At 49.0% G+C, this 15,711-nt stretch overlaps 1 protein-coding gene across 1 annotated transcript in view; it reads left to right on the plus strand.

The window, feature by feature from the left end:
• LOC112107377 (kinesin-associated protein 3) overlaps nucleotides 1–15,711 on the plus strand; it is a 146,963-nt gene that overhangs the window by 95,556 nt on the left and 35,696 nt on the right. Inside the window, exon 19 of the mRNA XM_026655661.1 lies at nucleotides 3,382–3,481. Coding sequence (XP_026511446.1) covers nucleotides 3,382–3,481 — 100 coding nt within the window. The remainder of the gene's footprint in view (nucleotides 1–3,381; nucleotides 3,482–15,711) is intronic.

The following is a 15,711-nucleotide window of genomic DNA, read 5'->3' on the forward strand; positions in this document are numbered from 1 at the left end:
GGATTATTTATTTGTCAGAATATTTTCTTGTCAGGTTCTATTTTATTTCATGCTGTACACACATGTATGCAATTAGCTGTACACTCTTCCACCGCTTTTTACACTTCTAAAAATGCTGTCTGATCATGGCTAGCATTTTTCATTTACAATCTGTTATGTTGTCTTCAATCACTTTCCCATACGCTATTATCTTCTAAATGAATCTCTGTAGCACCTCATCAAATGTCTCATGGAAATCTAGATGTGTCAGCTCTATTCCTTTTATCATTTGTCGCTACATTATCTTCAAAAAAAAAAAAAAGGTAAATTTGTAATGCAAAGAGAGATTTGTTTGAATGCCTGAGTCGTCCTCTTTAAGCCCCTGTGTCTGTAAGTAACTTTCCACTGCTTCCTGCTTAGGCAACTTTAGTAGCTTTGAAACCACAGAGGTTAAGCTAAGTGGCCTGTGATTCCCTGGATCTTATCTCTTTTACTTTAAAGTGGAATGGCATTTGTTACTTCCTAGTCATTAGGAATCTCTCTGTCGTCTGTTAAACTATTAAAGTATCAGCCAGAATGCATCTGTTTCTTCCATGGGTTTTTTTTTTTATTGGAATGCTTTCTGATCTGTAAGGCTGGGGACTCACTTTTAAACGCTGCCTCAGACTCTCATTGTTACTATATATTTTAATGGAGATAGCCTTGTTTTCTCTAATAAAGCCTGGCACTTCTTACCAGGTAAAGAACTGTGCCCTTTTTATTAACAACTAATGTACCAAGAGTGTAAGAATAGCGATAATGATAAACAGTGCTTTCATTTTAACTGAAATAAATCTGAAGCAGTGGAGTGACTCTGGATTTACACTGTGCAGCTTTTTCTTATCAGGTGCGGAGCTTGCCAAACCAATTTGCAGCAGCCTCATCAGCCAGATTTAGAGACCTCAGACCACCATCCAATCTGGTCAGAGGGCAGTCGTCAGTGATGTGTGACACTGTCTTTGGCCATAGCCACATGTGGGATCCTCTTGTTGGCCTCAGGTGTGAAGGCTGGCTGCACATTGGGCCTGGCCTACTCAAAATTGATTCAGAAGGACCCATGAATGGTGTGGTAAATCAAAGCCAGGTACACACATGGTCGGTTCAGTTATAAGAGATTGGTCTGCAGTTGACATCAGAAACCACTCTTCACACCACATTGACATTGCAGAGAAATCTGGGCAGCGTAGGTGGGCCCACAGCGGATGCTTTGACAACAAGCACGTTCTTGGATTCATCAAAGAGGTCTGTATATAGCAGTAGGCTCGGGTTTGCCCTAATCTTCAGGCTGTAGCATCCTCATGGCAGATGTATGGAGGAGTGATGTTACTTAACATAGGGAACCATGGTACTGGTGTGGGTTGAATCATCCCAGTTGCAATGCACGGGTTGAGTGTAGTTGTGTGTCAGCCAACTTGACATGGGATGAATGGAGTCAGACCAGAACAAAGTATTCTGCTGCAGAGTAACATAGGGCTAAACTGGATGATTGGAGAGTTTGAAAGTTTGTTCCCCATGAAGTGGCAGCCAGGGTTTTTTAGAATGTTAAGTGTCCTCACCTTAGCTGCAGTTTTCCTCAGATGGTTGAGATATGTGAGAGATCTATCTAGGGTGCTTTGAGGTAGATTGAGTGGAATTCATGTTTCAGGCGATGACCTTCGAGAAAGATATTCAGTTCTTGGTCTGCTCTGGCATTGTGAAGATGGAACACACTCGAAAATGTCTTGATCATACTTGGTTGTAAACATCACTGACTACAGTATTTGGCCCAAGTCAGAGTTTAGGACATCAAGTTCTAGGAATGACCTTGCTTGGACGCCTAAGCAAATGTCATTTGCATATGTGAACATGCAGGACAGGGTGAGCGGAAGGTTATTTTGTGAACAGATTGAAAAGCATCGGTGCCAGTACAGAGCCTTGTGGTAAATTGTTGGTTTCTTTTCCACACGCGAACTCTGTCTCCCATATGGAAACCTCTGTAGCAGAAAAGATCAACAATGTTGATTACCCATGCTGGGAATGCTCTTGACAATTTGACTAAGAGCCATGTGTTCCACATCATGTCATATGCTGCTGTCAGATCCAGAAATATGGCTCCTGTCTTGAGGTTTTTCCGAAGACAATTTCTGATCAATGTTGTCAAAACAGCACTTGATCGCAGGTGCTCCAACCTTTTCAAAAGCCTGCTTGCTCCACGCTGAGTATTGAGTCTGTTTCTGGGGAAGGATGAGATGCTTCAGAACTTTGAATGGCACAGACGATGGAGATATGGGTCGATAATTTGCAACATTATGTAGGCTTTTCCCCTGGTTTCAGGAGAGCAATGATTTTTAATATTCACCATGTCTTCAGAAGTTGCTTTTCGTTGATCACACAGGTGAAGAACTGTGCCAGCCACTGGTGAGCACAAGCCTTGAAGTGCTTCAAGAACTCTGGTGATATGTTGTCATAGTCAGAGCAGTGCTGCTCTTAATATCACTCAGAATTTTGTCTAACTTGGTGGCTGTGAATGGCTGTATTGCCAAGTGGAATTTCTGTGATGGAACTGTCACCGTTCGTCATAGACTTGTCTGACATGTTTCTCATTTGGGGATTTTGACACATTGATGGTGTAACTGAGAGTAAAGCTTAGCCCATAATATCCTGCTCTCTTCAATAAACCAGGTAAGGCTGTGATTCCTTTAAGGAGTCCCAGTGACTTTATAAACACATGCAACTACTTTTGCCAATGGTGAATGTAAAAGGAACAAAGAGAAATTATTGTTAGCTAAGGAACTGTCCATTTCCTAGAGTTCCCCAGGAGCCTGTCATATGAAAATTATTTTTTATTTAGGCTAGTCTTATGAAGCATTAAACTACTGGGAAGATGGGGAAAATCATGTCATGAACTTGCCTCCATGAACAGCCTCAACAAGAGGGTGGGGAAGGGTAATGAGAGGGTGAGGAATCAAGCCATAGGTTGCCTCGCCATTTTTATTCCACTGACCTGGAAGTTGGTGTTTGGCTCTTTATTTACTTCTCCTCTGGTCCCACTGCTGTGATGGAATGGGCAGGATTGGACCTTCTACATCTCTTCCAGTCCTGCTGGCAAAGATGTGAGGGATACAGCTCTGAGCTGTGGCCCATCACAGGAGCTGTGAATTGGGCTGTGAATGGTGAAGTCTACTTCAGGCCCTGGCGAGTTTCTTGTCTTATTGAGCCAGGAGCTGGCCTTGTTTGTTGCTGCTTGTCATTGATTCCTAAACTGACACAGATTGCTGACTGGAGTGTGCCTGGGATAAAGCAGCACTCGCTGTGTGGCCTGCTTTTCTGGCACCCCCAACATGCCACTGTCTCTCAACCTCTACATTTCTCGTCTCTTCGTAGATGGCATGATAGCCCCCGATGGAGCAGTGAGTCCAGATTTCTTCAGTGATTATCATCTCCAAAATGGAGACTTAGTCGGGCAACATCCCTTCTCCAGCAGGTAAAGCTCTCTTTTTGGAAAGAATTTATGTAATCAGAAAATTACTCATTCAGGTTTCTTTTTAATGCTTGATTTACATTTTTTCAACTTGAGTAACTTTTTTTCCGTTCCAAAACACAAGCTTTAATAGGGTTACATTTTAAAAGCATACTTAGGGGAATGATTTACATCAAGAAAGCAGGTTTATGGAAATCATAGATCAAAACTTCATGGTGTTTTGTCACACTGGAGGATCCAGTTTGCCTTTTGAATTATACATTTATTTTAACACCTTAATGTACGCATAGTATTTCCTGATAGCTTTCCAAAGGCAATAAAAATGGAATAGAAAACTAGAGCACACAACTCATTACATGTTATGACAATTATTCAAACACTATTCAGGCATCATTGTTTGGAAATGTCTAAGGAGACGCTAGGGGATTTGATTAACTAGCAGAATTGTTTCCAGTATTCTTAAACTGTTAAAAATAAGTTTCTCAGCTGTCAGGATTGTTTCCTGATTTTACTCAATCTTCCCAGCTAACACTCAGCTTGATTGCTGATGTCATATGCTTTGAAAATCTTGTGGATGGGTGAAAGATGCCGGCTTTTTGGCTTCACTAGTAGATTCCTGGAGCTATTGGAGACATTTGTTTAAATTGCCCTTCTATTCTGACCTTTTCTCCTATGTCATCTTAGCAAGCTGTTCCAATTTGGATCTCTGGACTGACTTTGCTCACAAGGTTAAATAGGAAAACTCTCATTTCAGAGAAGATGATCCTTCCTTGTCCTTCAAGGCATCTGTAGGGTTTAGGAAAGGCTTTATTTTATGTGACATGTATGCCAAATTATGACAGATAGGCATGTGTGACAGTGCGCTCCAATAGAAGGATATACTTCATACAATGTATGGTAATCCTGTGGAATTCCCTTCTACAAGAAGTTATTGAGACATGCTTCCACCCTTTTTTGACTTTTATTTTTTTCTTCCCCCGATAATAACTAATAACTTTAGTAGCTTTATGTAAAGTCTGAACAAATCCCAACATGTAGGGCAGTGGTGTAATCTGTTTTGGGTAATTCTGTGATTACTACCTAAAATCATCTGTTGAGAAACAGTTGAGTTGGACTACGTAATTGCTCTCCTTTCCCAAGGAGAACCTCTTAGAAAGCATGTGGGTTTTTTCCCCTTTATACACCTTCCTATCTGAAACCTAACCTGCATGGCTTTTTGACATTGCTCTTTAAGGAGCACTCCAGTTCAGTGCTAGCCTCTTCTGCTTCCTTGCAGCTTGACTGGGGGAGGGATTCTCACCACAGAAACGTCAGCAAGCCCAGCACACACAAGGGTTGACAATTAAATGACTTCCCAAGCTTGGCTTTGCTAAGACTGTTTTGCAAAATCTTTCTTACGTAGTGATGACTTCTTTACTATATATTTTTTAAAAGTGAAAGCACTTGATAGACTGTTGTGATTTATTTATTTATTTTAAAATGTATTTGTCTATTAACGCCCATGTGTGATGGAGAAACTGAAGAAAAAGGAAGCCAGGTGCAACCCCTGGAGTCTTAGGGTATGTCTATACCACAATCAGGGGGCATGATTGCATGCAGCACATGTAGGCATACCTGACTTGCTTTAATATGGTTAGCTCGGGTACCTGTTGCAGTGAAGCTGTAGTACCATGGACAAGCCCACCTGGAATCCTGGGTAATTGGGCAGCTAGCCTGCACAGAAGCACGTGCTGCTGCTGCTTCACTGCTGTGACACCCAAGCTAGCTAGATTAAAGCTAGCTTGGATGTGCTACACAAGTTGAAATCACATCTCTGATTGGAGGGTAGACGCACTCATGGAGTGTGGTTCACAGCCATTCTCAACTTTAATATGGAGGTATGGCCCTTGGAGATGACAGGGTGCAATTATCCATCTTGAACATCTGGGATCTAGATGGAATGTCAGAGGGAGACAATTCCCAATGGCTGCATGTTCCTATTAAAGATGAAGATGTCTGCGGTCTCCTTTGTTTTTGTCAAACTAGGAATAGCCCCATCAATATCCTGTCACTTTGCCAATGAAGCCCTTGGTTGAGGAAAGTTTGAGCATACTTGAGCTACATTAGATTGCTGAACCTTGAGTTTCAACCTTCTGTCAAAAATGTATGTTTTTAAGGCTTTGAATCTGGTCTCCTTCCAGCTAAAAGGAATGGTAAAATACATAAAATAAATAAAAAATATTTGTAGAACGTCCTTGTTCGTAACCACAACGCATTAAAGTCTGGGGACCCATTTAAATGAAAAGAATAAATACAACTTGCAAAACTTGGTAACAGCCCTTTGTGCAGGGCGCAGGCAAATACATTCTGATTTCCAATTAGAATTCTCTTTCTGGGAGTGCTTTTCAATATGATTGTCCCTGGAATTATCCGCCATATAGAGAGACAACCTAATTGGAAACAGCATGTCCTGTTACAAATGTTCTGTCCCATTTATAATAAGGAGGGTCAGGATTGTTTGCTAGCATAGACACAGGCAGTTGGACAGAGAATCCTAGTTTTCAGACGTGTCATTATCGTTTTGAACTTCTTGGCACCAGGAGCCAGGATTTCCTGATGCTTAGAGCTAATGTAAAATGCATTAGTGCTCCGAGGCATCAGCAACAGAATTGCCAGTCCCATGAGTTTGGAGATTTCAGCCTCCCCAAATTTTAACTGGTGTTGGAAGGTAAAGCCATATTTGCTATAGAGCCTAATTAAAAATAATAGCAGCTAGTCAGGGTTCTTTTCATGTATTATATAGTGTACATTTCATCCATACCATAACATAATTCTGTAGTATTTTTATGCTTGCATTTTAAAGCTAACAAGAACCTTATGTTAAGAAAATTTATTTATTTATTTATTTATTTTTTTGGACACCAGTTCCAGCTTTTAATAAACCAGAATTTCTTGTTATAAAAATGGTTCATTTTTCTACTAATTATTGGATAGTTTTCATAAACTAGTTTAGCAACTAGGATGTGAATATTATAACGGTCCAACTTTTCTTTTTTTAAATCGTCAGTGTTTAGTTGCTAGGAGAAGGAATGGCCAGCTGCTGAAATGCTACATATTTCCATGTGCTTTGAGTCTGTTTGCATGAAATATATTTTTATTTGTTGTACTTTCTGACTGGTTTAGATGTTCTAGAATGAATAGGAAGAGTTCAGTTCACTTGATGGGGGGTGCTGAGGGAAGGGTCCAGATCTATCAAAATTAAGACCATCCTGTGAAATCTGAAGCAAGTGACAACATTAAGCTGAAACTGAGTCAATACCACTTGGCTGTGAAGAATCCACATTTTCCTTCTCCTTTCTATAGTAATATCACGGAGACTCTTAAAATTCTACATGTCCTATTACCATGAGGCTGTTATTTCCTACAATTACAGCATTCTGTACAAAAGTGTACAGGACATAGACAAAGTCCTTGCCTCAACAAATTTGTAATCTATATAAACCATACAAATCAGATACAAAGGGTTCATTTTTCCATGATTTTGCACCTCTAATGAGCGCTTGCATGCATGATAACAGGCCCAATTGGTATCGGTGCCCATGGTGTAATTGCAAAGGAAGGCCCTACCAGGGCTTAAGTGAGTTGTGGTAGCCAACAGTTATACCTGGCCCAAGAGATTTGGTGGCAGCATGGCCAAAGAAATGGGCCCACCATGAAATGTTCAAAGGGGCACAGCTGGGCTCAAGCTGCCACCTCTGCACCAAAAGTTTCCAGCATAAACTGTATCTGATAACTGCAGAAGGTGACCCAACCTACACCGGCTGCGCTGTATCAAATCATTAGACCAGCCTCGTTACAGAGAGCAACCAGAGGCAAAGCAGCATTCATCTGACAACAGTTTGAGGCTGTAGCACACTCCAGCTGAGGGTCAAGGGCAGCCTCTGCCTCTGGAGTATCATCAATAAATTTTCATCAGTACTGCATGACAAAACACAAGAGGAAACTTGTAAGTCAAAGCAGGGCCCAATGCTGCAGCCACATAGGATGAGCGCAGCCAAACAAATAGCCACTATAAAACAAGTGACTTCCTCTCAGTACTCAACTACTGTGGTCTGGGCTCTGTTACGGGAGACACTGGGGCTGCAGACCTACAGCTGCTGAGGTTCACTTATTCAAATAGGTCAGTTATTGAGCCAAGAGCTTCACTGGAATCCAAACTGGATTAGATACTTATAGACACCTGGCCTGTGTGCCCTAAAGCATAGGACAGGCATGTCTCATTCTAATGTAAATCCAAGAAATAAATATGAATAAGGACAGCCACAGATCCATTAGATTGGATGAAAAATGTTAAGGGCATAAACTGTCATGGGGTTTCTTGTACTTTCTTCTAAAGCATCTGATACTGACCACTGTCACAGACAGGAATACTGGGCTAGATAGATCAATTCCTATGTCAGAGTATAAAACTCTTTGAAGGGATGCTGTAAATGCTCATAGACTAAAATTGGATCACCACCTCCGCTGTATTTTGGGTTGGTCACCTGCTGCCCTCTCTGTCTCTGTCTCCATCCAGAAGCTTTGGCAAGCAGAACCTTTGTCAATTTCAGTGCCTGTCAGGTTGGAGGAGACAGTGTCAGGACAGCACAGCATCTATTCACTTGTGTCGCCATTGTAAAGGAACTCTCATTCCACATTAACATGTGGCAGGTCACCCAGCTAAGAAGTTGGCATCTTAGCAATGTGACAGCCCTGATTATAGGGACCCAGTCCTTTTTGGAAGAGCAGCCTAGAACTAAAGATGGTGCATTTCAGGTAAGTTAGTTTGAGAGCTTGACATCCGGTTGAAAGACCTGTGTTTTCATAGTCATTGAGGTCAAGGCTAGAAGAAACCACCAGATCATCTGACCTGCTGCATACCACAGGCCACTAGCACCACCCAGCCACCCCGACACCAAGCCAACAACCAGAATTGAATCTAAGGCCAGGTCTACACTACCGTGGTAAATCGATCTAAGCTATGCTACTCCAGTTACGGGAATAATGTAACTGAAGTCAACGTAGCGAGATCCACTTATCGCAGTGTCGACCAGGAGATGGTCTGCCAATGACTTAACTTATACTACTTCTTCGAGTGATTGCTCCTATGTATTCCACAGTAGGTGTGTATGCTCGCCAAGTGCACCGGTGCCGGAAGTTTTTCCCTGAGCAGTACCAGTACTGGGGGAGCACCGCTGCGACCCCTGGAGTGGCGCCTGTATATCACGCTATAAGGGGAGCTACTGGCTCCCCCCACCCTCAGTTCCTTCTTGCCGCCAGTGAAGGTAGTTGGAACTTTTGTGCTCCAGCTCTGCTGCAGCCCTTCTTCTCGACCTTAGTGGTACCGTTGTACATTGTTCTTCAGTCATCAGAGCGGGCTCGGGGCATGCCCCATGCCCCAGGCTTCAAGTCGTGCGACTCCTGTCGCCGCTCTATGCCCAGGAGCGACCCTCATGCTGCCTGGGTGAGACTCACATAACCGACCGTTGCAAGAGCTGTAGGTCGTTCAAGCCAAGAACCAAGAAGGAGAGAGACTTCAGACTTCGAGCTCTCCTGATGGAGTTGGCATTGACTCCGATGCCGGTGCGCAGATTGGACTCGGCACCGACTGCTGCGTCGTCGGTACTTAGTGAGGCCCCTTCGACCAGTCGATGCCGTTCTCCCTCCAAAAAGCAAGGGAAGGGCTTGGCCTCGCAACAACACCGTGATACGGACAAGGGGGAGGCTGGTCCCGCGCTGGGCAGCCCTCGATCCCCACCTGGGCTCTAAGGCTCCGACTTGTGTGGAGCGGAGCAGCCCGGTACTGTCGACCCAGGCATCCCCACCAGTACGGATGCCGTCGACACCGGAGGTGGTGCAGGCTGCGAAGGACATTATGTCCCTGCCTGTCCCGAGCTCGCAATCGGGTTCGGGCCCTAGGTCGCGGGGCAAGCCCCCTTTGGCCACCAGACCTCTCCAAGCAGCCGCAGTTCCCGCTCTGAAGATCGATTTCCCGCACTGTTTGGCGCGCAGCGGGCGCTCTTCGGACAGCTCCCGGCCACCCTCGACGCTGGCCAGACCAGCAGGGCCGCCGTCAGGACGGGAGTCGCGGGGACCCTCCACACCCCCGCCAGCGAGCGGAGGCACCGAGGGAGGCACCGTGAACGCTCACCTGCTAGATGTGAGTACCGGAGCCACTCTCGATGGGACAGACGTCACTGCTCCCATTCCAGCTCCCGGTCGTCGAGGCACCACGCCGGAGACTCCCCTCGGAGTCAAGGCACCGGGCTTCGCGTCGCCGCCACGCATACCGAAGCAGTTTGTCGCATGGGTACCGTTCGTCGTCGTCGAGATCCCGGTCCCGAGGGAGACGACGCCACAGACGCCGCTCCTACCGTTCCCGTGGCACCAAGCGTTCTTCGGTGACCTCAGCCTTGGCACGCATCCACCCATCCTCGGCACGTGCCGTCCCGCTGGAGCACATGTTGCCATCTCGTGTTCAGCCGAACCAATGGCAAGGGACTCCATGGCAAGGACCGTGGTGCCAGTGGGCACCGTGGCCATCGGTGCCAGCCCAAGCGGAGGCCCGTTCGGTCGCCGGAGCGTCCCGGGCTCCATCGGCCTCCTCCGGCCGCCCACGAGACAAGTCGGCGGGCCACGAGTCGGCAGACATGCGCCGGGACTCTGACCTCGGTATCGATGCCCCGGCACCGACTGAGGTGCCTGGCTCCGTACGGGCCATCTCTCCGGTACCGGATGACACCATAGCAGCGCCTCCGCCTTCGGTCCCGCAGGAGGACTTCAAGATGCACCAGGACTTGCTAAAGCGGGTGGCTTCCAGCCTACAGCTGCAGGCCGAGGAGGTGGAGGGTCCATCCAATTCCCTCTTTAACGTCCTGTCTCCCTCGGCACCGAGTCCTGTCTCTGCACCAGGGTATTGCCAACATTTCAAACTCCCTGTGGCAAACCCCCGCCTCCTTGGCCCCAATCTCGAAATAGGCCGAGAGGAAATACTTTGTGCCGGCGAAGGACCATGAATACCTGTATTCACACCCACCACCCAACTCGCTCATTGTGGAATCGGTAAACCACAGAGAGCTTCAGGGCCAGCCCACGCCCACCCCAAAAAATAAAGACGCCAGGAGACTGGACTCCTTTGGCAGAAAATTGTATTCGTCGGCCAGCTTCGCATAGCCAACCACCAGGCCCTACTGAGCAGGTACTACTTCAACCTTTGGGAGTCCCTGCCTAAATTTGAGCCCCTCCTTCCAGACCGGGACAGAAAGGACTTCAAGGCCCTGGTGGAAGAGGGGTCGTCGGTGGCAAAAGCGGCCCTGCAAGCAGCATCCAATGCGGCGGACACGGCGGCCCGTTCGATGGCTTCCGCGATCACCATGCGCAGGGCGTCGTGGCTCTTGTTGTCTGGGCTGTCAACGGAGGCACAATCGCTGATGCAGGACCTCCCGTTCGATGGCAAGGCGCTCTTTGCGGACCAGACGGACGTCGGGCTGCATGGGATGAAGGATTCCCGCACCACCTTGCAGACCTTGGGCCTCTATGTCCCTCCGGCTAAGGACAAGGCCAAATCTGTTCCGGCTGCTCAACCTGTGAGGAGCAGATATGAGCCCCCGTACAAAAGACCCAGAGACCAGAAGCATCGGTCTCAGTGGCAGTCCTGCTCTGCCCCGCAGCCTGGACCCTCTAAGGGCAAGAGGCAGGGAAAGAAGCGGTTTTGACTATTGGCACGGGGGCACTGGGCCGGTTGCCAGGGAGACTCCCCGATTAATGAAGTTTGTGTTCTGCAACCGATTGTCTGCCTTCCTCAGGGCGTGGTCCCACATTACTTCGGACCAATGAGTCCTCAGTACCATCTCCAAGGGCTATGTGTTGCAGTTCACCTCACCCCCGCCAAATCACCCGCCATCCTCGATGGCCCCAGGGAACCCGGACCATATCCGCCTCCTGCGTCAGGAGGTGGACTGGTTGCTCCACCTAGGGGCGGTGGAAAGGGTACCAGTTCAGTTCCAGGGCAAAGGGTTCTACTCCCGATACTTCCTGATCCCGAAGGCGAAAGGGGGTCTCAGGCCCATTCTGGACCTGCGCGACCTGAACAGGTTTCTAACCCGTTCCAAGTTCCGCATGGTGTCCCTGGCCTCTATTATCCCCTCCCTGGACCCGGGGGACTGGTACGCGGCCCTGGATCTCCAGGATGCGTACTTTCATGTCCATATTTTCGATTCATGGTAGGGATGGACCACTACCAATTCACGTTCCTCCCCTTTGGCCTATCCACGGCTCCCAGGGTTTTAACGAAATGTATGTCTGTGGTGGCGGCCTACCTCAGGCGGGAGGGCGTACAAATCTTCCCTTCCCTTACCTCAAGGGGGAGTCGCGTTTCGAAGTGGAGTCCCACGTAGAGCTCTTCCTCTCGACATGCGCCGATCTAGGCCTGGTCGTGAACGAGACCAAATCGACATTAGTGCCCGTTCAGCGCATAGAGTTCATTGGGGCCCTGCTGGACTCCTCCAGGGCCACACCCTCTCTCCCCCTGGACAGGTTCGAGACCCTAAGGGATCTCATCGCCTCGGTCACGGCCTTCCCGGTGACCACGGCAAGGGCGTGTCTACAGATTCTGGGACAGATGGCGGCGTGCACTTACGTGGTCCGCCATGTCAGGCTCCATATGAGGCCCCTCCAATTATGGCTGGCCTCCCAGTTCTCCCAAGCTTGGGACGGTCTGGACAAGGTTCTCACGGTCCCGTCCCCGATACTCGCTTCCCTTCTATGGTGGTCCTGCCCGAGCAATATGTTGCAAGGGGTTCCCTTCAGGGAGGCCAACCCGTCCATAGACCTGATGCTTTGGACCTGGGCTGGGGAGCCCACACTGGGGACGTACAAACTCAGGGAATGTGGTCGGCCCCGGACTTGCTCCTTCACATAAACGTCAAGGAGCTCAGGGTGGTTCTGTTGGCGTGCGTGGTGTTCCTCACGCACCTCCGCGGCAAGGTGCTCAGAGTCCTCACGGACAACACCGCCGCCATGTACTATATCAACAGGCAAGGCGGGACTCGCTCCCTAGCCCTCTGCCGGGAAGCCCTGAACCTATGGGAGTTCTGTATAGCCCACGATATCTCCCTGAGGGCAGCTCACCTCCCGGGTGTCCGCAATACGCAAGCAGACCACCTCAGCAGGGTCTTCTCCCCCCAGTACGAGTGGTCGCTCACCAGCTCTTCCAAGAGTGGGGAGCTCCCCAGATCGACCTGTTTGCAACCCGTCAGAACCGTCGTTGTCCCCGGTTCTGCTCCGGGGAGGGGTAGGGGAAGGCGCGATCTCCAACGTGTTCCTCCTGAGCTGGTCGGGCCAGCTCCTCTATGCCTTTCCCCCGTTCCCCCTCATCGCCAAGGTCCTTCAAAAGGTGAAAGCGGACAAGGCGAGAGTCATTCTCATAGCCCCGGTGTGGGCCCGCCAGCACTGGTACGGGCCCCTCCTACGCCTCTTAACAGCCCCCCCCTCCCCGAGGGCGCTGCCGCTCCGCCCGGACCTCCTCTCCCAGGACGGGGGGCGCCTCCTCTATCCCAATCTGGCCGCGCTTCACCTGAAAGCGTGACTGCTCCATGGCTGAATGAGGAGGAGAATCGGTGTTCAGAGTAAGTAAGGCGAGTCCTCCTGGAAAGCAGAAAGCCGTCCACGCGTCGGACGTATGTGGCGAAGTGGTCCAGATTCGCCAGGTGGGCAAGTGAGCGGGGCGTGTCCCCTTCCGCCGCACCTCTCCAGTTTATCCTGGACTCTTATCCCTTAGGGCCCAGGGACTGGCACCTGCCTCGGTCAGGGTGCAGCTGGCGGCCATATCGGCCTTTCACCCGCCGGTGCAAGGCCACTCAGTCTTCTCCCACTCGATGACCTCCCGTTTCCTGAAGAGCCTTGACCGTTCGTTCCCGTACGCTAGGCCCCCCGTGCCGCAATGGAACCTCAACCTGGTCTTGTCCCCCCTTTGAACTCCTGGCCACATGTTCCTGATCACACCTCTCGTGGAAGGTGGCCTTCCTAGTGGCAATCACATCGGCCCGATGTGTCTCGGAGCTCAGGGCCTTAACCTCAGAACCCCCCTGTACTGTTTTCCATAGGGATAAAGTCCAGCTCCGCCCACACCTGAAGTTCCTCCCAAAGGTGGTCTCCGCCTTTCATATGGAGCAGAGCATCTTCCTCCCCGTGCTCTGTCCCAAGCCCCCCTCCTCTAACGAGGAACGCTGCCTCCACACACTCGATGTGCGTAGGGCGTTGGCGTTTTATCTGGATTGGACTAAGCCGTACCAGAAATCCTCTCAACTCTTTATTGCCTCGGCCGAGCGGGCTAAGGAGCAGCCTATCTCCACCCAGCGGCTCTTCCGCTGGATCACCTTGTGCATACGCACGTGTTATGATTTGGCAGGGTTTCCCCCGCCACCGATTGTAAGGGCACACTCTACGAGGGCTCAGGCCTCATCAGCTACCTACATCGCCCATGTCCCTATCCAGGACATTTGTAGGGCGGCCACGTGGGCCTCAGTTCACACATTTACTTCGCATTACGTGATCGTCTCCCAGTCTAGGGATGACGCCGGGTTCGGCAGGGTGGTACTTCGTCCCGAACCATTGTGAACTCCTACCCACCTCCAACAGATACTGCTTGGAATCACCTACTGTGGGATACACAGGAGCAATCACTCGAAGAAGAAAGGGCAGTTACCTGTTCCGTAACTGGCGTTCTTCGAGATGTGTTGCTCCTGTCTATTCCACACCCCGCCCTCCTTCCCCTTTGTCAGAGTTGTCCGGCAAGAAGGAACCAAGGGTGGGGGGAGCCCATAGCTCCCCTTATAGAGCGATATACAGGCGCCACTGCAGGGGTCGCAGCGGTGCTCCCCCAGTACGGGTACTGCTAAGGGAAAAACTTCCGGCACCGGTGCACGTGGCGAGCATGCACACCTACTGCGGAATAGACAGGAGCAACACATCTTGAAGAACGCCAGTTACGGAACAGGTAACTATCCTTTCTCAGGGAGGTGGAGTACAAAAATCAATGGGAGAGCACTCTCCCATCGATTTAGCACGTCTTCACTAGACTGCTAAATCGATGCTGCTGCATCAATTGCAGCAGTGTCGATTTAGCTCTGTAGTGAAGATGTGCCCTAAGTGTTACACTCCTCAGAAGAGTAAAGTATGGTGAGCCACAGGCAGAGAACAGGAGGAGCTGAGGTGCACCAAAGACAGAGGCCTCTGAAATGGCAGGGACTTGATTAAATAAGAGAGACCCAGATATACAAGCATTTTTATGGAATTATGTCCTTGTGCATGGTGCATATTTTTAAGGAATATGTTTAATATAGCACTATAAAATAGTGACAAACCTAGAGTTGCTGCATGCACATTTTCCTCCAAGCTTTGGTGGGCCAGAATGCAAACATCTCAGGGCTGCGTTTTCCATTCAACTGAAAATACATGACTGAAGGAGGTTGTTCTAACAGCTTGTATCCAGGTTTTTTCATTTGCTGCGAATAGATTTTTTCCTCTTCAAGTGCTGGTCCCTATTGTATTCCACTATGGGTTACCCAAGCGCAGTGTGTGCCTGGAGCCAGGGAATTTGGAAGTAGTATCCATTGGTCCGTGCATACGCCCTGGCTCACCTCGTGTCTCTGACCGAGAGGATAAAGGGTAGGGTGGACTGACCGCCTCTTCAGTTACTTCTGACCGCTGCATGGCCTGGGTCGGAATCTTTCTGTGTCTGTAGCTTCGGCTTCATCCCTTAAGATAAGATTTAGCTTCCTAAATAGTTTTTAGTATCTTGTACAGTTTATAGTTACAGTATTTTTCATAGATTTTAGTGTTAGATTAATATTTTGGGGGAACCCTTTCTCCTCTATCCTGTACGGGTACTGGACTATGCCCAGGACTCCAAGCTTCAAACTTTGCACTTCCTGCCCTCAATCCTTCTCAGTCAGTGATGACTACCAGCTCTGCCTGTACTGCCTCGGGGAAGCTCACATTGCAACAAGGCAAGGTATCTGCTGTTTGTTCCCCAGCTGTACCTGAGAAGGGTGGGAACTCTGACTTCGAAAACACCTCATGGAAAAGATCATGAGGCCTTAATCGGACCCGGCCAGGGAACCCTCCTCCCTCTCCACCCCTCCACCCCTACATTGACCTGATTCAGCAAGGAGTGAGTCTCCTGCTGCTAAGTCCAACACTGGTGCCAGAGAATC

The sequence above is a fragment of the Terrapene carolina genome, unplaced genomic scaffold, assembly GCF_002925995.2.
Source record: "Terrapene carolina triunguis isolate 2854851 unplaced genomic scaffold, T_m_triunguis-2.0 Scaffold210, whole genome shotgun sequence".
Classification (NCBI taxonomy): Eukaryota; Metazoa; Chordata; order Testudines; family Emydidae; genus Terrapene; species Terrapene triunguis.